We start from the raw sequence: 25,641 nt of genomic DNA on the forward strand, positions 1-25,641 counted from the left end.
ATGAAATAAAACTTTTTGTAAGTTTATACAAATTATTTTTATTGTCAAGCTATTACAATGAGCTTGCAATTTATTGTAATAAATTCTATATAATACATGTAATCAGAATAGTGTAATTATTTTCCTTGGATCAACATATTAAATTGAAAGATGTAATTCTTTTTTTACAATCAATATTTATTTTACATTTTCTAGTAATCAAGATGATATTCAAATTTGAAAAATATACGTCGGTAATACAGTAGAGATAAAATCGAGATTTTACTTACCGGCAAATAAATAAAAGTGGCGCTAGTTGTTATTTCTGAGACGATGCGTTGAACTCCACAAAGAATTTTCCAGAGCGAAAAAAAAATTTATTTAATCTGGACAGCGTCTTTTTTACTGCTTGATTTTTATTTGATTATTCTTTTTTATAAAAATTAGAAGATGAAATTGGGTGTTTATCACACCAATCATACTCTTTTATTTAAAATATTAAGTATAATCAACAAGTAGCATAAATCTTGCAAATTTTTTTCAAACAAAAACCGTTAAAGCAAAAAATGTCGGCAGGGTCAAATATCTATGAAATAGCAATAGAGCTAATTACGTGTTTGTTACAAGCAAATATCCATAATGTCTTGATAGATAGTGAATTTCCTGAGAAAAAATAGACTTAACCATTTATGTATAATTTTGTCAAGTGTAATCACAAAGAAAGAAATTTTTTAAAGTGTCGGTTCTAAATTTGACGAAAACAATTCCCGGTATGTTCGTAACTACGCAATTCGTTGTTTTCTGATGTGATGTGTGTCAAGCATAGTAATGTTTTCAACAAAAAAACGTTTTTCGTTCGGTTATAATAATAGTTTATAACATACTTCACTTTTTTTTTAAAGCTTCAATACCGTTGAACGTTTGTGAATAGTTTTTAATACGAATATTTCTCAGTTTACAAAACGGAGTGTAGTGTATTGCATTTTTCTGTGAGCGGATTGTGTAAAAGCGTTTTTAATCGAGAATAATTTGAAATATATCGATAAAAATACTGAATATATTCGGCGAGGACTGCACATGCTAAGGTAAAAAAAGGTTAAAAATTGTTTTGCCATTGAATCAATTTGACAAAACAATTGTCTATTTTAATTAAAACCATATGAATAAAATAATGATGATTGAGCAATTAATTTGTTTATTTTCGTTTGTCAAATTTTATTTTCATTCATTATTTGATTTATTGCATTATTTCAGGAAAAATATTGTTTTTATTGGCTCTAACGTTGCAGCTCCTGATTGATATGGAAAGTTGAAGCAAATACTAGAAGGTATTGGTTTTTAAAATGGCTAGATGGAGAAAAACTTGAAGGGTAAGTCCTTAAATATTTGTTCAAACAATTATTAACTTTCGAATGAACATCAGCAACTTGTAACACACTATAGAATAAATATTTAAGGATATATTGTTATAATTGAGTTTGAATTTTATTGGAGATCTTAAAGTTGCAATCAAGGGATAGTTTCATATCAAAATCACATGTTACATTTCCTATAATGTATTCTACATTAAAAATCAACCATACAGCATTAATATGTTATTTTAAATTTTGATTTTGATAAGTATTTTTATTTAATTTTTTTTATTTTTTATCTTGTTTACATATTTTTCTTAATATTTATATTTTATTTTACTTTGTATATTGCATCTTTTGTGCCATGTTATACATAGTTATTATTTATATAGATGTACATACTTAATATAATACATGGATTTTTTTTGTTTCAAATCACACATCTTGGTATTCCATTTGCCTTATCACAAGAGTACGTGGTATAGCAATTGTGAATGCCATTTGTTCTATACATTTTTTCTATACATATTCTATCTTATATCATATGACTATGTATGATTATTTTATATATACGTAATGGAGCGATTATGTATCAAATTAGATAGCTGATTGATTATTTGATTATTTTTTATCATTTATTTATTTATTTTGGGGTGCTTGTGTCCATCTTTTTTTTTATGTTATATAGATTCAATGCTAAGCAATAATACGTCTTTGTTATCAAGGAACCCCGTAAATACAATTTTTAAACTTGTAAGTATTTAGGACGTTATGGATCATTCTACTAGCGAGGAAAGGTTCCAATTATTTTCATTTTTTTTTTGGGTTATTTTATGAATTGCAATGGTGAAAAAAATTTTTGAAACTGTCTCGAAGTATTTTATCCCACTGAATCAGGTAAAGGCACCAAATTCTTTTGCTAAGTAATTTTTTTTCATTTGGATCATCAACGATAACGATATGCCACGCTACAACGGGGTTCCTGAAATATACCCGTATACTGCTTTTCTTGTTATAACTCTAGAGAATCGCGTGCATGTGAATAAAACTAAAAAAAAATAGAACATTTTTTTATGAAAATGTAAAGAATGAAACATAAAATAATGAAAAATCATTAATGATATAATTTTAACTGAGTTAATTCAATACTCATCAGATAATAATATTCAAAGTATGATCATTTAAAAAAGATAATGATAATAGTTAATACTGGTTTCGATTAAATTAATGAATTATAGTGTAACTTAATTAAAAAGTTTTGTGGAGCGATGATATTTATTTTCAGCGAAACGACCGCAATTGTTTGTTATATAGTACAACACAGTGTATATTTATTTTATTTTATTTTTAATATTCCTCACAACACAAATCATATAGCAATTACTAAATATAAAAAACCGGGGGGTAAGATGAGGTACTCTTCAAATTCATCGAAATAATCATTTACACATTTTGGCAGAGGATTTACGTTTTTTCCTTATTTAAAGATTCTCTGAAAATAAAATGTTAAATTTTTATTCGATAATAATCGATATTTGATAGATGACAGATGATAATTTTAAAATTAAGTTTAAAATTTAAGCATTTTTCCATTGTTTAAATTTAAAAAATTTTTCAAGATATTCTTTATCTACTTGCATCCCATATCTTTGTCTAATTTGCTTTTATTTCTCTTTTACAACTAAAATTATCATAAAATCCTTGAATTCCCCGGTAGAAAAAAGTCTACATTTTTTCTTAGATAATTTCAACTACTAAATTGTAATCTATCTATATGTAATTCATAACTTTTGAGCGGCAAGAATTGATATTGCCAGAAATACGAGGTATGATAATAATTATTAATTGCCGTCATTCAACAATACGCGGTTGAAAACGCATGTATTTCTATATGCGTACGAAATATATGTATATACTTATTTCACCCGTAATATGCATATTTATGCAACATTTTATTGTTACATAAATATTTCTTGTATATTATTTATCAATTATCAGTATTTTATACATGTATACGGATTGTATATTTTAATTTTTACGGTTAATTTTTATGAAATTTATATTTTTTTCTGTTTTTTTTTTTAATCTGATTTTTTGCATAAAGTATCATGGTTTATTTTCTTTATATTTTTTCTAAATGCAGTGCGCTGCATACGCACTGTATGGTGTGTGCATTATTTCGGCAATTGGCTGCTTCTCTGAATGTTTATTAAAGTTATATATGAACTTTTATTTTTAACTATTTTAAATTTTTATCCTTCTGTTTTTAACAAATTATCTAAAGTATTATACTTAACAAGTATCATAAATTATTACCATGGTTTCTGAGCAATTAATTTATAAAAGAAGATAAAAAAATAATTGATTCCATAATTTTACTAATTCAATATGAACAAATTTTCTTTTAAATTCAAGTATTCTCTAATTTCTAATTATTTAAGATCAACAATTGATTCTTAAAAAATTTATTGAATTTAATTTCTTTAAATAATGTTTATGTGTATAATTATTAAAACGATTATGATCTTTCGGATAATTAAAAAAATAGATATTATAATTTTTAGTATAAATAAAAGAATATTGATAAATTAAAATATGACGAGTATGTTAAATAAAAGATTGTTTAAAACAAAATGAAAATAGTGAACAAATTTATATTTTATGCTTATAATCGAGATAGCAGCCATAAAGAAATACATAATATATCATGTGCGCATGAGAATATTTTTACTCGCTTATCAGTCATTTATCTTATGTGGCAATAAAATTTGATTTATATATAGAGGACAATGGATAAATCTTTAAATGCTCTTCTCTTAAATATATATTATGTTTTTTTTTCGCTCTTGCATTTGGTATTTATCCCATTAGTATAATTATTTTTTTTTTGCTATCTATTGACTTATTAAACACTAGATTGAATTTATATGTCTAAGATATTTTTTTTTTTCAAGTACTATTGCTGTATTTTCACAATATTCTACAGACGTACATAATAGATACGGTGCATTTCAATAAGATATAATTGAATCTTACAATTAAAAATTATTTTTTTCTAATTTTTACATGAAGGCTTTTCCCCTCATGATTCTATATTTGATTTTGATCAATCCTCATTATTATTATTGTTATTATTAATACCATTATCATTATTAATATTATCATTACCATAACTATCATTTTTTCTTACTTACAAGTTGACTTGTTATCCGTAATTCACGAATAATTACAATTTGCCTCACTTTCTTGCCAATCCTATTAAGTTTAATTATGTTATCTACTTATCTATTCATTTTTAAATCAAACTTCGTATGCGGCTCTTCCTCCACTGTACTTATTCAATTTAAAATTCGATCCTACCTACATAAAAAGTTTATTTCTAAATTTATTGTTACCAATCGGTAATTGTTTATTTTCATATATTTTTTATAACTAAATTAATAAATAATTTTTTTTCTTTTTTTCAAATAAAAATTTATTAAATTAAAATAAAATTATTATTAAAAAAATTATAATAATTATCAAATGTACAATTTATTTAGAGATAAAAAGGATCGATTGCTTTTCGATGATATTGCATAGTTTGTTTTTTTATTTTTTTTTATTAGACAAGATTGAAAACAAATAAAAATCTATTAGAGGAGAGAAAAAAATAATAATGATTCAATTCAATTTTGTATTGTGTTATTACACTAGAGTATAAACAAAGTTTTAGGTTCGACTATTTGATTGTTTTATTTTTAAAAATGGATTTCTTCTATTTGAAGATTGTTTTCGAGTTTAAAACTTAATTCGCGCTTGAGACGCTTATGTATATGCATTCTTTCACGCGATGAACGGATCATCAATTCATTTGCAATATATACGTTTGTGTTAACGGAATCTCTCGTCTGTGATTGCAACTTGTTCCCTGCATCTATCACCTCATCTTTATAAAATTTCTTATGCTAATATTTCCTAACTAACAATTTACATAATTTTTATGCCATAATATTTATTTTTCTTTGGATGCACTTTGTTTCGCGTACAATACAGCATGTGCTCAGCACCCTCATTCTCACTCTCTCTCTCTTTCGTTCGTTCGTTCACTCGTTCTCTTGTTAATTGCGACGTCGAATTGAATTTTAATCAGCTAGACTAAGTTCTATATTCTAACTATAGTTCACTTATATTACTTAATATAATATGTTATGCTTATAATATTAATGCGTTTGTATGTTATGCATATCTTTATTTAATCACGATAATTTGCTTATTCTTTAATTTTTGGAATTATTTATTTTTCTGTAGATGCATTAAATTAAAGATGTATATGTAAATTTTTGCCATTGTGTCCTTTTCAGCGAATTTATGTTCCGCGTATGTTGCATGACCTTATAAGGCTACTTGGTTAAATCTGCGCGTATATTTCCTTTGCGCAGCGAAATAGAGAAATAGTTTAAATGTATCTAATAGCATTAAAATTCGTTGATTGATTTTTTATTTTTGTTTTTTTTCTATGTTGAAAGATATTTTTAAAATTAATCATAACATTATAAATTTTGAAAAACAAACAATATTGGTCAATATATCATAAGACCAAAAGTTAACAATAAATATGGATTTCACTGAAATGACTATAATTATAGCATTTCCAATATAGCCGTGATAATTGAACTATTAATTTCTAATCAACGTGTTATTAAACTCAACAGTAATTAAAATCAATACTTTTAAAGAGTATTTTGACTATGATAAATTATTAAAGTAATTGATAAATTCAATTATTTTCATTTATTTGATCCATGAAAGAAAATTTTTAAAAAATCAAAGTTAAATAAAATGAATTGTTGACGTAGCTATGTCTTTTTTTTTATATAAATAAATTATTAAAAATGTTAACAGTATGAAAATTGTACGTTATATTCGATGTACATTTTGACGATTATTATTGTTTATACCTTTGATTTTGTATACATTTTCTTTTCTTTCATTAAGTAAAAAAATTTATAAACTTAAACATTTTTTTCATGACCGGAAGCAACATTGAATTTTATTTTGTTTAAAATAAAAATAATATTTTGGCAAAAAACTACCAGATGTATTTGTAATTTTCATTAACACGCGCGTACGTAGCAAGATCATTGAACGTCATCGCAGCATTATTCATTTTATTCTATTCATTTATGGTACCTAAGGGTTTATTTCATATAATTATTTCGTTCGATTCAGCGATAGGAAAAATACCTATCGCAATACAGATACATGTATTTTGGAACTTTATTTGTTAGTGGATATTATCTATGATTTTTTTCTATCATCATTGGACTGTTTTTTTTTTATATTATTATATTTATATTATTCATTTATTATTATTAATAATAATATAATCATTTTCTAGTGCGCATTTACACAAATTACACTCAATTTATATCACCTCAATTTAAATTTGTGATTTTGTGCGCTATGCTTGTTTTTCATCCCAAATACCCCGCAATCTCTGGGATATATAAATATAATTTATTTATTACTAAATGACACATTTTATTATTTTTTTTTTTTTGGTTTATTAGATAGGTATAATAATTTAAGTTTTTCTCTTTTCTCGGTTTAATAAGGGTATTTTTTGATTTTCAGCAGTATTATAAACCATTTAAATTCTCCACTTTCCAAAAAATTAATCATGTTTAAGTTAGGGTTTTGTAGGAGGGCTTTTTCCCACGTACACAATTAACTACCAATACAAAAATAATGGATACCTATGCTTGGCACGAAATTACGCCTAGCAGACATCCACTTTCACTTCATCATGGGTAAAGTTCAACGAATTTACAGCCCCATACATTACTAATTATAGGCATTATTTGAAATGCTCTATTTTTTTTTGGGCAATTGTATTTTTTTCACTATACTTTTTATTTAAACAATTGCTTGTATTATATTATATTAATATTCAATCATTGCGGAAATAGATGTCCAGGGTGATATACAACGACGGGATCATCTTCTAAATTCATATCACAAGTGGTGCCAAGTTTTTTTTTTTTACTTACGACATGGAATTTAAGTCAATAATGAAAATAATTGGTTTTAGTTGTTGTTCCCTTTATATCTTTTTTTTTAATCTTTACAATATCCAGCTTATCTCAAATTTATTTTATTTTTTCGTTCTCTAAATTAATACTCTTTTTTACTTCGAATTTTCTTTATTTATATATTATTTTTTTTTTTATTTTTTTATTTCTATTTGGTTTAATTTTCATATATGGATTCTTGGTAATCTTGTTGCGTCTTTGCTGCGTTTATTAATCATGCAGACGATGGTAGTAACAACGTTGCAGTTGGTGACAATGGGTAAGGATTGAATTGGTACAGAAGATAACTTGCTGCTTACCATCACACTAGAAGACTAGGCGTCAGCCAATCCTCATCCGCTAGCTGGACCGCAACCAAGAACACACTTTACCATTTGAACACACAAACGATAATTGAGTTTCTTTAAAACTTTATTGAAAAAAATTATTATTTCTTTATTCCTTATTGTTCAAACTCAAGTTTACCAATCGTAACTTATTTGTGATTGATTTACTTTCGAAAATTAGGGCTTGTGCACCTACTTAATACTGACGAACAATTTTTAAAAAGAAAAGTCCATTGCTTACTGCATAATAGCGACATAGAATCTATCCAATCAAAACAGTAAAAGTTCATTTTTTGTGACAATCAAGTTTTCGATGTACTATTAAATATTTTATCAATTAATTTGTTTCATAAAAAAGTCACCTGTATTTTTTCTAGAGGTGTTTTTATCCATTTTTCATCTTGACACTTCAATTATTTTGTCAATATATTGGTTTATTGTTTGTTTATATTTTTGATCAAATAGCAATGAAAGACTTGAAGTATTCTGCAATATAGCAAAAATGATAGGACTATTTTGATCAGTGACAATCTTATAATTCTAGCATGAGAAAATATCTACTAGTGAAACCAGTTTGGTAGTTATGACGATTTTTATTGATTTTTTTTTTCGAATAAGTTTGAAATATTTCAATATAAGTGAAAGAAGCTATTTTTAGAATAATGCTCATTGACTTTACTGCAAGACTTTGATAAATAATAATTGAGTTTATTTCCACACGGAAAGATTGATATCTAAATGGCTACTATAGAGCACAAGAATTAGTTCTGTATAATTAGAAAATAGTCAAAAACAGCACTAATTTCTAGTTTTATCAGTGTAAAGTGGTACACAACTATTTAGATTAAATTTGATTCATTACAATCGATTTTTTTTTTCAATTGTTAATAAATCATTTAGTTTTTGTTTAAAATATTTTATTGCTTTTTACTTTTTATTATAATTATTAGAGTTTTTAATTGAATGTTCTAATGAAAATTTACTGTTTCGATTTAAAGTAAATAAACAATGAATCATCATTACTCTAAAAATGTACAAATAAAAAATACGAGAGAGAAAAACTGGAGAAAAATTTATGGTGCTAAATTAATTCATTTCTCACAAAAATTAAGAAATTAGAATGAAAGAACATGAGCAATTTGGTTGACCTGATTAAATTATTCACCAAGATAGATCAGAATGTGTAGAAAAATATTTACTAGTTTAGAGAGAGAGAGAGAGAGAGAGAGAGAAAAAAAAATTCAAATTCTCATAAACCAAGTATTTTATGGTTACAATTCTTTTCCAATAACATATAAAAGAGTGATAAAAAAAATAATCCTCAATTTTTTAAAATCTTATACAGTAAAAATAAATTTCCGATTAAATTGAGAACCAGATATATTGATCTCATCCTTATTTCCTCAATTCTTTTTTTTTTTTGCATTATTGTACAATTTTTATTGACCGAGTTATCCGTTGCCAAAGTAAAGAAGTCACTTTTGACTTCGGATGCTCGTAACTTCCGAATAAATAACCGTATAACAATCGTAGGGATGTCATTAAAGCTGAAAAAGTTCTCTTGAAAACAGTTGAATCATGTGTTTGATGAAAAAAAAATCGTCGTTGAAGACTTTTTCATTAAAATTTTGTGCCTTATATCTGTTAGAATTTTTCTTTGATTTAAAAAAAAAATCATCAATGATATTCGTTGCATCTTTGGTTATCAAAAACTGCATGATTATTGCACTTCTAAAGGACTTTTTCAGCTTTTTAATGATACCAGAACGATTGTTGTGCGATCATTTGTTCAAGAGTTATGAGAATCCAAAGTCAAAAGTTACTTTTTTGCTTTGGCAACTGATAACCTGGTCAATACAAATTGCACAACATTTCAAAAAAAAAAAGAGTTGATGATAAACTTGAAAAAAAGTTATTTTTAGTTTAGAATGAATACTAGTTTCTGCTTCACAGAGATTTAAAAAATTAACACAAAATTAAGGGATAATTTTAATTGCTTTCCTCTCCTATCTTTTAATTAATCCTCTGCCTCATGTAGACTCAAATATGGATTTGTCTAGTTATCATATTTTTTTCTACTTCACCATACCAAATAAGTTTTTAATAACTTGATTTAATTAATTTCCTATTACACTTCATGCGTAAGATTTTTAAATGATTAAATATCATTTAAAGTTCAAGATATTTTAACTAAAGTTCAAAATAAAAATAAAATTTGTCTCTCGTTAGTATGTACATATAGAGTATTGATGATCAAAACCTTTCTGGTTATTTTTACATTTCATAATATCTGTAAAATAACTCATGCAGCAGAGGGTCGAAAGTTTAATCTTTCAAATGTTTCCTGGTTTATGGAATGAGAACTGAATAATTTTTTGTGAAGATAGAGTCATTGAACAATGGTTGTAAATTCAATCTCTTGTAATCTCTTAATTTTTGTGAGCATTGAATTTTTCGACATCTTAAATATAGTGAATTCTTGGAGAAGTATTACCTTTTCTTTTTACAAATTGTTCTTTTTATTTCTCAGTGTCGTTGACAATTTAAACCAGTAATTAATCACTTTTTATACTGAAAGGATGAAAAATGTATTGACATGGAAATATTTCTTAATCAAAAATATCTTTAATTTAGTTTTTTTTCCAATATTCGTAATTAAGTAATCTTTGTAGAATTATTGGCAGATTTTTCCATTTGAAATTTAAATGTAAATTATTAAGTAATAATCATGACACGTAATAGAACTTATAAAAGCTTTAACAATATTTTTCAGGCAGAAAAGTACATACTTGCTTTGGGGTAATTTATTATTTGCATAAGTGGTTTAAAAGAACACTTGGTCTCATGTTAACTTGTGTTAAAGTTTCTATAACAAAATATGTAGTTCCATTCATTGAAGTATTTTATGTAGCAGTTTTGTTCCTAATAAAAAACCAAAGTTTCTATTTTCACAGCTTAGTGATTTTAAATAGGATTTAATTCAGCTGATAATCAATAGGTCTAATAGAATTAGCAGAGTGTTGAAAACATTCAGCAATAAATTGTTGCTGTTCTATGTTTAAAACTATTACAAATCTAACATTCTTTCAATGTTTAAGCTTAAATAAACAAAAACAAGCAATTTTTTTAGATTATTTTTATTGTATCAACATTCTACAAATAACTAATTTATAATACTGGTTGTTTAAATTAGTAAATAAATATATCAACTTCTTGAATACTTTCATTTAAATACATTCTCAGTTTCAATTAAAACATAAGAATACTTTAAGGCTATCAAATTATACAGTAAAATTTGGATTGTTAATGTCTTACCTAACCTCTTGATACTGACTCATATTAGATAAGGCTAATTGTTAATCTTTAGTGTCTTTAACCTTCAATCTGTGCAATAAGATTGTATGAGCAGGAGGTTGTTGATGACCATAGATGTTTAACAACCTAAATTTAAATAAATGAGTAGATGTTTCAGTACATAATCAAATAAGGTAACTTTTAGGATTCAAAATAGTTTTGCTGCTAGAATACTTCAACCACAATGATAAAGTTTTCAAGACAATTAAATAATTTTATAACTTTGGTATAATAAGACAAACTCTAATCTTTACCTCTTAATCAGCTACTTAATCATTGATTAATGCAATAAGTATATGCTGGTAATTGATCATAAGATTTTAAAAAATAGAACATTAAAGTTCATAGACTGATAACTGAATTATGCAATCGATGATAGCTCAGTTGTCAAGTAGGATTTATTATTCATGCAAAAATTTAATATTGGTCAGTCATAAAAGATGATTAGCTGCTGAAACATCTACTCTAAGTAATTAAAAGCTAGATGATTATAATATTTTCCTATTTTCAAAAGGTGTTTGTCATCAATGATGAAGATTAGCTTTCTGAGTATTCAATCATTTTTAGTACTTTGCTAAGTAAGTGTAAACTACTTTTGAACTTTATTCAATTTATATTTCATTGAAATACATCATAATACTCAACAGATAAATTGAGAATAAGATGTGATTGTTCATAGTTGATATAGATATTCTTGATGTATGTAAGTTTCTTAACAGTAAACATGGAACTTCATCATCAATACACTAAGATGACTGTTCATAAAATATGTACCATTGACAGCAATATTTCTTTCAATTTTTTAGTGTTTTTTGTTTTTATTAACGTGACAGTTAAAAAAGTCTAAAAATTCAGTTTTATATAACGAAATAATCAATTAAATATAGGAGCAATCGTATCAATTTGTCGATGAAGTCTTCTGGATAACAATTTATAACAAAAATAAACTCGTCACGGATATTATGCAACAATAATGTAATGTAAAGTAGTCAAACTAAAATCAGAACAAAAATTTCACTTCCAGCTGCCAAAAACTTTGAATTTAACTCATTTATCTATTATAAATAACAGCGATTTAACATTTATGGTCAATCAATAAGTACTAGTACTGTCACAGAAATGAGTTTGTAAGTTTATTGCAGTTTGAGTAACTTTAACTTGATTTGTTCTTTTATACCACCTCTTCAATTCTACATTCAAATTGCTATAATATAAAACTTTACATTTCTTTATAAAAATTATTCAATTATTCCATTTCATGAACATTCTACATCTTATAAACCATGTAAATTAGCTAGATGAATCCTAAAAAGTGGGTAATTACTGGTATGTGGTCAACGACTGGTGCTATGACCCTATTTGCTATCCGAACAATCAGGCGGAATTTTTTATTACCTGGAATTGTTGCATGGGATAGGCCATCATTTGCGCAGGTGGAGGTTGAGGTGGAGGTGCAGCTTGCACTGCGCCTGGGGGTGCCGTCACTGTCGTAGCGTGATGGGGTGGTAATTGGGGACCTGCACCAGGTAAACCTTGGCCCCATGCAGGCGGTGTCCCTGCGGCATGTACGCCCATTCCCATTCTGCGCAATGTAATCAGGCAATCGTCGTTTAAAATTAATCAATGTGATTATAATGGTGACAGAAATGACTTTTATTGTTTTAATATCAAAATATTATACTACCCTATATTTCAATATTTCCAAGCATAAAGTTGATACTGCTATAGATCGTTTAATTATGCATCAACACAAAACCATGGAAATTTATTATTTAAGTTAACTTTAATGACCTGCCTTTCGACTCTGGAGTATATTTGGTATTAGAAAGTTTGACTTATGATTGATCTCCAATCAGTTATGTATTAACTTATGCATTTAGGTGACCATGTGATTAGTTGGAGAAGTTTGAGAATACAAATCCATCATTTTAAAATTCATCAAAATATTTTAATCGGTAATTTTTATTTTTTATGCATCTATCAGACTAGCTGATGGTGATATATAAAATTAAATGTTGTGAAAGAGGTCAATTTTTCCGCTTAGAGATAACTTTCAATAAAATAACTATTTATATTTCTTTCACGTTTTTTAGTGTTAGCAGCTTTTAGAAAATTCTTCTTTTTTTTTATTCATACCACTATCGCAATTTATCTGATAGCCACAGCCTGTCAAAGTTGGCAGACAAATTTCCAATTTTTCTAACAATCAGCTGCGAGCTTTTCGTTGGCTTTTGGTCATTTAAATTCACATATGGAGGTTAAAAATGTTTGAAAAAATATGATTTTGTTAGCAGGCTCCCCAGAGTTAAAGGAAAGTTCTTTCATATTTAAATTCAATCTAAAGCATTTAGATTTCGTATTTTTTATTTAGAAAAATTTAATCATCTTAATTATTATCAAGTTATATTTATTTGCAATATTTATTTATTTTATTTTTCGTTATTTTTTTGATTAATTAAAATCACATTTAATAGTCAACAAAAAGTAAATATTTGTTGAAGGAAAAAATTTAATTAATACACATGTCAAAAGTACTGTTTATTTAATTTTTTTTATCGTACTTATTCTCTGAGGATATTTGTTAAAAATTTTCAACCAGCGAGACATTTCATTTAAAACTCACCCCATATATTGAGCTTGTTGGTATCCAGGAAATTGTCCATAAGTGTATCCTTGCATGCCCTGAAGGAAGCCTCCCGTTTGCATTGGAGTTGCTGCCGTTGTGGGATATGATTGAGGTGGATACCAATAACCTAGTTGACCAGTACTCCCTACACCTCCAACGTTTCCAACACCCCCAACACCCGCCGCCGCAGCAGCTGCTGCAGCCGCTGCTGCAGCGTAATATGGATATGTTGTAGAAGAAAGTGCCTATGGGAATGAAATAAAAAAGTGGAAATATTGAAAAAAAAAAAAAAATATTAGAGACATTGAAAATCAATTTAATCGATAAATATTTACCTGTCCAGTCTGCTGAGTGTTATTTGGATCGCCACTCTCTTTTCCCCAACTGCACTTGACTGTCTGACCATTTATATCGGTATTATGAACCGCAACAATAGCATGTGTTGCTGATTCTTTGGTGGAAAATCTAGAATAAAGAAAAAATTCAATTAAATATTTTTAGATATAAATATTTATAGATTTTTTTTTTTGTTACCTTCGGACTATTGTTTTCTAAGTTACAATGGAAATTGTCTCAAACGAAATAAAATGAATTTATAAAATTGTTGTTAGTAAATAAAATAGAAATATAATGAGAAATATTTTTATTTATTTATTTACTGAGATAAGATTTTAATCGAATAAATGTCGAAGTGTTTAAGATAAACCGTTTCTATCAAAAGAGTATTAACAATAAAAGAAGAAAAAAAATAATCGGATTTCATCCCTGACAGCGTTCGTAAAGCTTTTAATCACCTTACAAAAGCGTAGCCCTTGTCCTTGAAAACTCTGATCTCTTGAATGGAGCCAAACGGCGAAAAAGTTTTCTGCATCAGCTCTTCTGTGAGACCGTTTGTCAGACCACCACAATAAACTGTACAATTTGTTGGACTGCTCTGATTGTACACCTCGTCAAAAGTTAGTGGTTTAGCATTTGCTGAAATCAGACAATAGGAGTAGTAAATAAAAATAGTAACTTATATTTGTGGCTTTTTTAGCTCTATTGTGTCATTCAATTGTTTGACTCAATCTATGCAAATTTATCTTTAATAGGTGTTCCTTTTTCATTGTGTGAATCATTAAAAAAAGTGGAATAGATTAATTTTTTTATTGTCATGATTTTTATGCCAAATTGAATTGATTAATTTTTTGTATCTTTATTTATTTTAGAAGAATTTTATTTTTAAACTGAAGTGATTTTTTTTTCATTAAAGAAAAAAAGAATTTCTATTCACAAGAAAGTAAGTTATCTAAACAATTAAAATTATTTTTTCAAAGTTTAAAATAATAGGTCTAGTAACTTTACTAAAAGCTTTGATACAAAACTATCAACTTTCAATAAAATTTAATTTTCTTTCTAATCCAAACCGATTCTGAACATTCTTTTGGAAATATTTTTTTCAAAGAATTATAAAAATCTCTTCGATTTGAAATGACAAAATTCCGTTCATTCTTTCTATAAATTTTATTCAACATTCGTTATTTATTAAATCATAATTTTCCAAAAAATGCATCTAATTTTAAGTTTTTGCAAACAGTCAATAAAAAATTATATTCAAAGAATCCTGATACTATAATTTCTGTAGATTAAATTTTAATAAAAAAAATGCATAAAATGAAATGAGAACAAGCATTAAACATAAAAAGTTTTGTTGAGTTTCTAATAAAATAAAAAATATCATGTCAACATTAATCATCAGCATGAATTATTTTAACTATGACTAAAGAGCATGAAAAAAATGACTCGACTATTCATTAATTTTTATAATATTATCACAATTAAAAAGTCATGCTATGTCTAATCCCTTGTCCGAGGTTATTAATGATATAATTTAATAGAAGAGTCTAGATACTTAGTACCTATTGTTGTTTATTTTTAACCATGTATCCATTAATGTTTATTGATATTGATAGTTTTTTTTTCTAGTATGTAAATTGACTGTTCGGAACAGTAATAAGTGATAAGAGTTGTTCGATAACGATTCTCGACCAACAATGTTTCGTGATCTTTTATTTATTCATGTAAAACTTTATCAATTCTTCGTATTATCTCATAAACATGCATAACTTTCCTACTTTTTATCATTATCCAATAGATTTTATCTCTAAAAACATTCAAATGCTTTCTTCTTATTATTAATCAATTATATTCCTCATTCATCTTCAATAACTATAATTACGATGGAATAATAATTATTCATTGATTATTTCTTTTGTTCATCACACGAAATGATTAAGGAAAAATAATTGTCATTATTATCATTGTTGTTTGTTTACTTTACACCTTGTTAAATTATATTCAAACTTTGCCTTTTTATTATGAATAAATATCAACCACAAAGAGGTTTGAAATAATTGAGGGAAAAAGTGTTGGTTGCAATAGAGAGTCAATTTCAACAAGAGGTCTAGAAGTGTCATATTATTTGAAAAAAAAAAAACTCATATTTTTTCATGTTTTCACGAGTACCCACATAACGATTGGACATTTGTAAATTGAATTTCTGAGTGGAAATGACATTAGTAGAGTTTTTATAGCCAACAACACTCTTGCCTATGTTTTACTTGTCAAAAGAGTTTATTAAATATATTAAACATAACATTTCATGATCTTTTATAAAATATTCACTAAATATGCATCAAGCAAAATAAAATAATACTCTCTATTTTATGCAAATAAATTGTACTACACTGACAAATACTAGTGTACATATATATATACATATATATATATGTATAGTATATCTAGCATATGATCCATTCCAGCGACCCTTACCATGCGGAAATTATTTAGCTCCGATGGATGCCGTGTCACGCAAACTGCAATTATCGCAACTGCACGTACCTCCGCGATTTTTTCGTGATGACTTAACATTTTAAATGTTTGCTACATAAAAATTTCAAAGTTTTGTAATTTTCATAATGCATGGAACCAAGTATTTTTTTCATCGGGTTATGGCATGATAAGAAGAAATATAGAGAAAGCATAAAAAAGAGAGGAAAGTCCTTTGTAATATTTGACTCAAACTCTAGCACACGTGAGCTAAGGTGAACAATATTATTAAACTATAAGCACTGAAAGATGTAGATAGTATGATGTGATTTACTGTAAAGTGTTGAATAATAATATTTTTTTTCTCGGATTTCACTATTGTTATCTTTTGTTTAATTGATTTATTATTAAGTTATAACAATCAAAGGATTTGGAGAGAGCAAAAAAAATTTCTTTCTAAAATGAAATTCAGAATAAATAATTATGTTATTTAAATGTATTTGAGATATCCGTTTTATTTCAACCAGCCGAGTACTTTATCCTTAGCATAAAGTCTAGAAACTTTTAAAGTTGACTAAAAAAAAAATGCAATTAAAATCAAACTTTTGCTGAATAAAAAAATGTTTTTAATCATTCATGATTAAATGTTTTTTACTGAAAGGTAATGAATTAATTTTGTGTTAAAATTTTACTTTATTATCTTATATAAAATCTGTGAAGAATTACGTGATTTTATTTAATATATTTTTATCTACTCACAAATATTATTATTATTATTGCTATAGTTATTATATTAGAGCTATAGCTCTATTGATTAAAGTAATTTTCAATAAATTATACCCATAGAAAATTAGAAACGATTTTTTTTCAATAAAGTAAATAATTAATCGTTACAAAAAATTAGAATAAAATGTTTTAACCCAGCTTATTTAAAAAATCATATCTCATATTATCTAATTTTTTCAAATGGAATTATTTCAACAATTTATTCTCCTTCATATTTGTAGATATAAAAGTTACTGTAATAAATAGATACATGCATTAAATTCTTCATACAAAAACGTATAAGCTTAATCCCTTGAAATACAAATAAAACGGAATCCGATGTATTTCAAAATACTATTTAACTTATGTGAGCTCAAAAGCAAACTGAAATATTTGCATCAGCAGACTCAGAATATCAGAAAAAGCTTGTCTACAATATATCAACAAGTAAAAATTAATAACACTAACAAACCACGAGACAACCTCAATTTTCCAATATACTGTCAAACTCATACAAGGTGTCAATTTTCAATTTCCAACTCAGAACAAAACTTAAGAGAAAAGGGTAGTTATTTATAGGTTTAAGTTTACTATGTCATAGCACAGGGTTGGATGTAATATTACAAGCATGGTGAGCTTCTTTTTTTATCATGAAATGGTTTTTTCTAAGCATGTAAATTCGATAGTTTCACTTGAATGAACTTTGAGTTTCAATTGTGTAGAAAAAGGATAATATATAGGGATAGGAACAAAGTTTGGACAGGGAATTTAGGGAAATTATTAGCAACAGCTTTGAGGGTTTTCAGGTGTCTTTGAAATTTGTCAATTAGAATTCAAACTCAGTCTAAAGTTTTAAACTATTTTTAATAACTTAATTGTCCGGGTAGCAATTTAAATGTGGTCCTTTTCTCGAGTCCTAAACATGGTTCACTTAATTTTGGAGATACTTCATACACAGATAAATAGCACTTACATGAAATAGCACTTATTAAAAGAGAAGTCAAATTAGGCCCAGAAGAGAAAATGAAAGTAATTATTTATGCAATACGTAGCTCTATGATAGTAATAGAGTAGTTGAAGGGTAGTAATGAGTGAAGTAGTACTGAGGTAGTAATGAAGCAATAATAACACTCATGGAGAAGTAAATTCAGGCCCGGAAGAGACAATAAAAGCAGGACAAGTGGTAGAGGTTCTGGGCCTTTTTTGAACCTTGAATAAATCTCTTTTTGCGTCAAAGTTAGATAAATGTTGTCCGCCTCTGATTCGAAGGTCACAAAGTGAATAAGAATCGTCTTGTGTAAAATAATCGAAGTCATAAGAAATGCATATATAATTAAAGATAATTCTCATGCATACTTAATGATAGTTACAGAGATATTACATGAGATATTAAACATTTAACAAGTTCATCAGTAAGAAATAATTCGGTAATAAAAATAAACTAAACTGTGTCGTAATTGAGGAATTAAAATTGTCCATTGAAAGACAAACGACAATAAATAAATGAAGAGATGTTATAGATTGAAAACAATAAAAGGAATCTTGGATATAAATAAAAATTTATCAGCTATAAATCAACGTATTTTTAGGACAAGAAAATGTTTCTCTTGTTAGTAATTTATTGATGAGGTGAGGTGAACATTATTATCAAACTATAGGCACAAAAAGATGTAGATAAACTGACGTGATTTACTACAAAGTGTTCAATAATGCTTTAAACGTTCTGTGGACGGTATACCTAAGGGTAATATCAATTATCTCGAAGCGGCGATGCAGTTCCAGCCAATTTGTTATGTACGCGTCTATACGTGCACGAACGGTAGTGTTATGTGGTACAAGCGGCCAATCGAAAACTCGCAGCCTACTGACCAAGGGGTGGCAGAGAGGGTGCAACAAGCAAAGCCGGGAGATTGCAGCTCGTCTGCACTGGGGGATTGCAAGCCTATAACAGGAACGCAGACCAGTCGACCGTGATCGTTTAGTTTGGTTCTCGTCGTGTTTTAGCAATTTTATACATTCGACCAACGTATCCTCAGCTGATGCATGTGCGTTTCCAATACATAATTCTACTGCTTGAGCTCTATATCTAAAAGTTATTACATATTGTTCTAGATAATGAGTCAATTATTACCCGCATTTCTACTATTTATTGCAATCCTCATTAATTGTACCTGAATGTTGGCTTTAAAGTTTATTTTATTTATGTTCATTAACTCTTGAAATTTCATTTGTACTATTTGGATTTTAATTAAAAATTTTCATTTCTACTTCATGTAATATGTGGTCATTAAATTTTGTAATTTTTTGAAATTAATGTCGATTTTGAAAAGCTTTTTTTTTCTCAGTGATTTATGCAAAATACTTTTTTTATATTTATTTATGAAGGTACTTGAGAGAAATTATTTATACAGATTTAAATATTTATAATAAAAATAATTATGTTAAAGTTTAGAGAAAGAAGAAAAATTGAGTAAATTTTATTGAAAACATTGGATAAATTATAATTTTTTCTTTTTAGTAATTGAAAAATAAATCGAGTTATAATTTTGCATGCAGAAAATTTTTATCATGAAATATGAGAAATTTTTGGACACTTATAAGTAATATAGTGTCAGACTATAATGAAAATCTCGAGGAAAATGCATTGAATAATGTTGATCAATAAGTTTATGAAATATATGTATTTTTATCATAGAAAATATATTAATTGTTTTTTTAAAAAATATTCTTTTATTTTGAATATAATTAAAGATCTCTCTTGAATAAAGAAGCATTATTCGATAGAGTAATTAAACATTCACGCTTTGAGAATTAACAATCGATCACCAAATACCCTCCATTTCATGATAATATAACATCTAAAATTTTTTTTAATAAACAACCAATTTAATAAATGCTTTTACTTTACAATAAATAAAAGAATATTTCTAGAGACGAATAAATTATTCACTCATAAAAAAATAAGTTAAAAAAAATTTCAACAATGCTCATCATGCTTGAAAAATTCTTTTTCTATGAATAAAAATATAATATTTGTCAAAATAATAATAATAATTAATAAAAAAATGACTTAATTTACTTAAGGAGTTAGTATGTTTCTGAGTCAGTGTACACAGAAAGTTTTTTTAAGAGACAAAAACACATTTTACTTAAATTTACTTAAGTTGTAGTGAAGTATACTAGAATTGTCATAAGAAGAACTAGAATGAGATAATTTTTTACTTAACTTGCATGCTTGTCCCTATTTTTACTAAAATAACTTAAATTCTTCCCAACGTAAAAACACAGTTAAATTACCAACAAACTTTTGTCGTGTTTTCATTATCACTGGAATGAATAGAACTATAATCATATTTTATATGACTTTTATTTATATTTTAAAAATTTTTTTCTCTATTATTATTTATTATTTACTATTTTATGATTGTTAATACTTATCGTGTAAGCGACTGTTATTATTTATGAGTATCAAAATCATGAGTACTCTTGTTTCCATAATAATTGAGCTTAATGATAATCATATTAAAAAGATAGTATATTAGTGAGAATCATTAGCGGTGATTGGGTGTATACAATTTCATATAACAATAACATTACGATATTCTATTGAGTTAGTGTGTACATTGACGTGCTTGTATGTATCAATATTCCATCAAATGTACATAGATCTAAACAGATCCAATGTTAATCAAAACTCGTTAAGAAGTTATTTTATGCAAATGTCTTTTTGAATTATGAGCTTTCACTACAATAGTGTCGCAAAGTTGCATAATCTAGTAGTATTTCAGACTGTGCATTTTCCTTTCTTTCTTCATGTAAAAAGTTTAAAGTTCTCTCAACGAATACTAATTATAAAGAGTACACGAAATGAAATAACTTGGCTGATGAAATAGAAAATGAAACAAAGAATAACAGAGAAAAGAAAGAACAAAACTTTATCTAGGTAACCACATTTATAACTAAATAATATTTTCTCTTTTGATCTTTTGTTTTGTCATGATACTTTACTTCAAAGTGTCGTAAACTCTAATCCTATAAGTTCATATTAAAAAAAATAAGGATTTTTAAAATTGCATGAATTTTTTTTTTTTATCTTATAAAAGAACATGACATCTATGTTAAATTCACTATTTCACACATTTTCGTGTCAAATTAATTTTCTACTTAGAGTTATACAAATAATAATAAATTAGAAAAAAAGTATTTTTACACCACAGTTTTATTAACAATGTTTATTTTTAAAAAATGGACCATTCTATATGTGTGTATGGTAAGCTGATGTTTTTCTTGTGAGATAATTAATATGAAAGATAGCATAGTTCATTAAATTCCATTAAATTATGTTTTTCATTATAAATGAAAAATTGTCTTTTATAATTGAATAGCATTTTTCCTTTTGATTTTTTACCTCTGTTCTTTAGAAGTTAAAAATAGAATATTATGGCAAAGGTCTTATTTTTTCATCAACTTTTACATTAACTTTTTATTAAATTAAAAAGCTTTTGAACTTTTTGCCTGATTTTGAAAAAAAAAGTAGTCCTTTTCTACTTCATACTTTTCCAACTACTTTGAAGTGAAATAATTCATCTTGTGAATATTTTTTCGTAAAATAAAGCAAAAATAATCCAATTCTTGACCGAAAAAAAATTTTTATGAGTTTAAACGTAAAATAAAGCTGAATTTTTAATTAACAAAAATTCTGTTGACATAAATTACGACATTTATATTGAGTTGAGTTAACTATTTCACACATTTTCAAGCAAAATAAATTTTCTACCTTCCGATTTTGGTGGCGGTGGTTTTCGTGTTGCCCAATTTGTTCGTATGCTTCTACTTCCAAGCCACTGGCCATTCATCGCGCCAATTGCACTCTCCGCCTCCTGGAAACAATAGAAAGAAAAAACAATAAAATAAACTAGACGCTCCACCCTAGTTTTAACTTTTGAGTGTCAGTGTGGAATGCATATTTCTCAAGTAAACTATATTTTAATCGAATTACTAAGTCATGGCCATACACAAGCACATAAGAATCAGTTGAAATGACTTACGTGGCGTTCACTCCAACTTTATTTGCCAACACATTATTTCAAGTAGGGTATAAGCATTTAATTATGAACCTTTCCTTAGTTGGCCCGATTTGATGAAACTTTCTCTACTGTTTACTAATTCACGATATTTAGTTTTAGTGTATCAACGGTTTTTTGTCCACAATCATAAAGCTTTTAGAAATTTCGGATATTTTTTTTGTTTACTCAACATTTCTGATTAGATTACTTCCTCGACCTATTTTCATTCTAAATTATTTCGTTATGTCGTGAATAATAAATAGCGCAATTTCGTCAAGTAAATATTTTTTTTTTTTTATACATTCCAAGGAAATATTAGGTAAATTACAAACAGCTATATTGTTCAAGTATTCAGACTATATCGTGACAATTCTTACGATGATAATTATCCAGAAAATAATTGAAACTCGTGACAAAAATTTATTATTATATTTATTCTCATCTCATCTTTTCAAAAGAAAAATTCGAAAAATAAAATGAACTTTTTTATGAATATTTTTCAAGAGAAAACCTATCCAGAGAAAGAGCTTTTATTTTTAAGTAACTTTTTAAAACAGAGAAATCAAAGTTCCTTTTTTTTTCAATTTCAGTTGGAAATGTTCTTTGCACAGTTAAATGCACAGTAGATTGTGAATAGTTGGAATAAAAAATATTTTGAGTCTCAAAGTGGTGTAAATACCGAGCTGAAGTGGAATTTGAAAAAACTTATACTCTCTTGGTGTATAACCTAATCTTGACACGTGGGGATGCGCCGAGGCTTGGCCGGACGCGAGCTGCAGCCCAGATCAATACGGCATTAAAACAGCTGCCTTTGGCCAGTCCCTAGGAAAAGCTCGTGGATCCCCCCTCGTTCGCTTGCACGTATATACACAATCACACTTACACCTTGTGCTTTAGCTGCTACACTCGACTATGAGAAAAGCTTCTACTCGCCTCCAGTAATGCGATATATCTTTGCACTAGTTTAACATTGCGAATTTGTGGCCCTAGCTTTTCTCTATGCTCAGACTATAATGCAGTATGAGAAAAGCCAAGACAATTCAAACGACAGACAGTACTTATAGAGATTGAAACGTGAAATATGCAAACCTTCCTTTAGACAATAGGTATTCCTTAAAACGATTAAAGACTAAATAAATCACGCAAAACAGCCTCTTCACATGGATTATCGCTTGAATTGTTGCTTGTCGTGTATTTGAATCCAATTTTCGTATAAATACTTGAGTACACCACACATTTTACTTACACCACTACTGTTCACTATTTAGCTCTATTAGAGAACTTTTTTTCCATTTAAATGGCTTCGAAGAATTGTTTTAACTAATTGTTTGTTGGAATGAATCATTTTAACATTTGTTTCTCCATTTTAATCAAAAACCTTTTTGAGGTTGCTCTGATAGATGGTTAAGTTATTTGTTCCAATTGATGAAAATCAGAGTAAAATAATGTTTGTGTAAGTTATGGATTAAAATATTTTTATTGAATTGCATCATTCTGGACTTTTTATTCTATTATTAAAGTTTGATTTAACTGGGAATGTATAGAAAATTCGGAAAATAACCTCATTTCTAGAAAAATCTAGAAAAGCTCAATTGAATTAGATTTTTGGATTTAAATAAGAATATATTTGAGTAATATTTTTATTGAATAAAAAAATTTTATTTAGTGTATGTGAAAGTATTTTTTTTAGGTTTCCAATGATTGTCAAAAGTTTTCGTTAACTTTATTCCAAATATTTAACGTATAGAAAGTTTGTTCTCCTTCAAACACTATTTGTTCTGATTAAACTGATACACTGACTGAGAAAAGAATTATTTATAGAGAAAAATATTTTCTATAATATTAACTAACAAATGCATTCATTCATTATTATTAATAATTACCAAACTATAACTAGAGTAAAAGTTCAAATTTATTTTTTTGTTTTCAATAATTAAATGGAATAATTAATATAAGTAAGTAACTATTAAAAAAAAGTTTAATTGAAATGCAGTATTCAAAAAAAAATAATTATTATAGTTTAATGAATATTTTAATAAATTCTATTTTACATAAAACTACTCTCAAAACTACTTCTATTTATAAGCAGTGTTAAAATGCTATAACAACTTTGCTCGAATGATCACAGAAAGAGAAAAAAAAAGTAAAAAATCAATTTGAAAACTTAACTTACCGCTTTCTTCACGAATGACACGAATCCATATCCTTTTGACTTGAGAGTTTGTGGATCTCTCACAACTCTGCAGTCGCTATAACAGAGAAAATGAATTTTTATGAGCAACATAAGTTTTGCAATGTAAGTTTATAAGTTTGTGAATTTTTAGTTCACTGTACAGGACATCATTCTTTTCTCTTCAAAATTCTTACTAACACGCGAGAAAGTATTCATATAGACTCATTGCTTTTTAATCTTCGCCGATTTACATCATCAATTCCAATTCAATAATAATAATAACAATGATAATAATAATAATAAAAAGAAGTAAATTTTGTTTGGTTTTCTCTTCTCATTTAATCGCATTATTCAAAGTCATTTGTGGTCTACGGAGAATTCGAGTATCAGGATAATATTTTTTTCTTCTTTAGTTGTCGCCTGGTGGAATGTTAAACGTGAAATTTGTATAACCAAACTATGATGAAAGCTCATGAAAGTAAATGAGTACGCGCTAGCAGGATGCATTGGAAACGTTAGAGCTGAGCTGCGAACTTGGCGGTTACCAAGTAATCGATAACTAAGCCATCACATAGGGAATAAGAAGCCAATAACTATATCTGGGTTAAAGTTACACCTATTTATTGGCAAACTATTCCAACAATTTTTACTTAACACTATTCCCACACTTATTGCTTTATTTTTATCTACTGAATTTTTCGGACACTAGAGAGTTATTTGTCTGATTCACGTCTTTGTTATAAATTTATGAATCGTATGAAAATTGGTATGAATTTAACTGACTCTGAGATTTGTTGGGATAATTTTTAACTCACGTAAGAGTTTGCTTCACTGACAAGTATCGAAGGTAACGGGTATAAATGTCAGTATATATCCCTTAATCTTAAACTTTCAAATGTAACTCAACGTCCAAAAACCCATGTGGTAAAAGATTCATGCACCAGCAGGATTTTATATGTGCTCTTTCAACATTGAGTTACATTTAAAGAGAGCTAGATTCCATCAGATACAGTTACTCACTGAGAAAAATCTAAAAAGATTTTTCAGTAATTTTTAAGCATCTAGAAGATAAATTATTTCTCTCTAGTATTAAAGTAAAGTGAAAATAGGAAAATTTT

General features: G+C 27.0%; 1 protein-coding gene and 1 long non-coding RNA gene across 14 annotated transcripts in view; one reads left to right on the top strand and one right to left on the bottom strand.

Moving 5' to 3' along the window:
• Positions 1-2,107: 2,107 nt before the first annotated feature.
• LOC118065690 (nucleolysin TIAR) overlaps positions 2,108-25,641 on the bottom strand; it is a 105,953-nt gene continuing 82,419 nt past the window's right edge. For 10 of the 13 annotated variants that reach the window (XM_035081130.1, XM_035081132.1, XM_035081134.1 and 7 more), the window contains 7 exons: positions 24,524-24,599; positions 22,062-22,164; positions 14,506-14,686; positions 14,047-14,176; positions 13,709-13,956; positions 12,481-12,667; positions 7,188-7,748 (listed from right to left, as the gene is read on the bottom strand). In XM_035081130.1, coding sequence (XP_034937021.1) covers positions 7,707-7,748; positions 12,481-12,667; positions 13,709-13,956; positions 14,047-14,176; positions 14,506-14,686; positions 22,062-22,164; positions 24,524-24,599 — 967 coding nt within the window. In that variant the 3' untranslated portion in view covers positions 7,188-7,706. Of the gene's footprint in view, positions 2,824-7,187; positions 7,771-12,480; positions 12,668-13,708; positions 13,957-14,046; positions 14,177-14,505; positions 14,687-22,061; positions 22,165-24,523; positions 24,600-25,641 lie in introns of those variants that run through there. The other 3 variants (XM_035081133.1, XM_035081136.1, XM_035081135.1) reach the window with 3 other exon arrangements.
• Positions 11,544-25,641, top strand: part of LOC118065692 (uncharacterized) — a 113,361-nt gene continuing 99,263 nt past the window's right edge. The window contains exon 1 of the long non-coding RNA XR_004690185.1: positions 11,544-11,663. This is a non-coding gene — a long non-coding RNA (uncharacterized lncRNA). The remainder of the gene's footprint in view (positions 11,664-25,641) is intronic.

This window comes from Chelonus insularis, unplaced genomic scaffold (assembly GCF_013357705.1).
Source record: "Chelonus insularis isolate UGA/USDA-ARS -01 unplaced genomic scaffold, ASM1335770v1 contig_321_pilon, whole genome shotgun sequence".
NCBI lineage: Eukaryota > Metazoa > Arthropoda > Insecta > Hymenoptera > Braconidae > Chelonus > Chelonus insularis.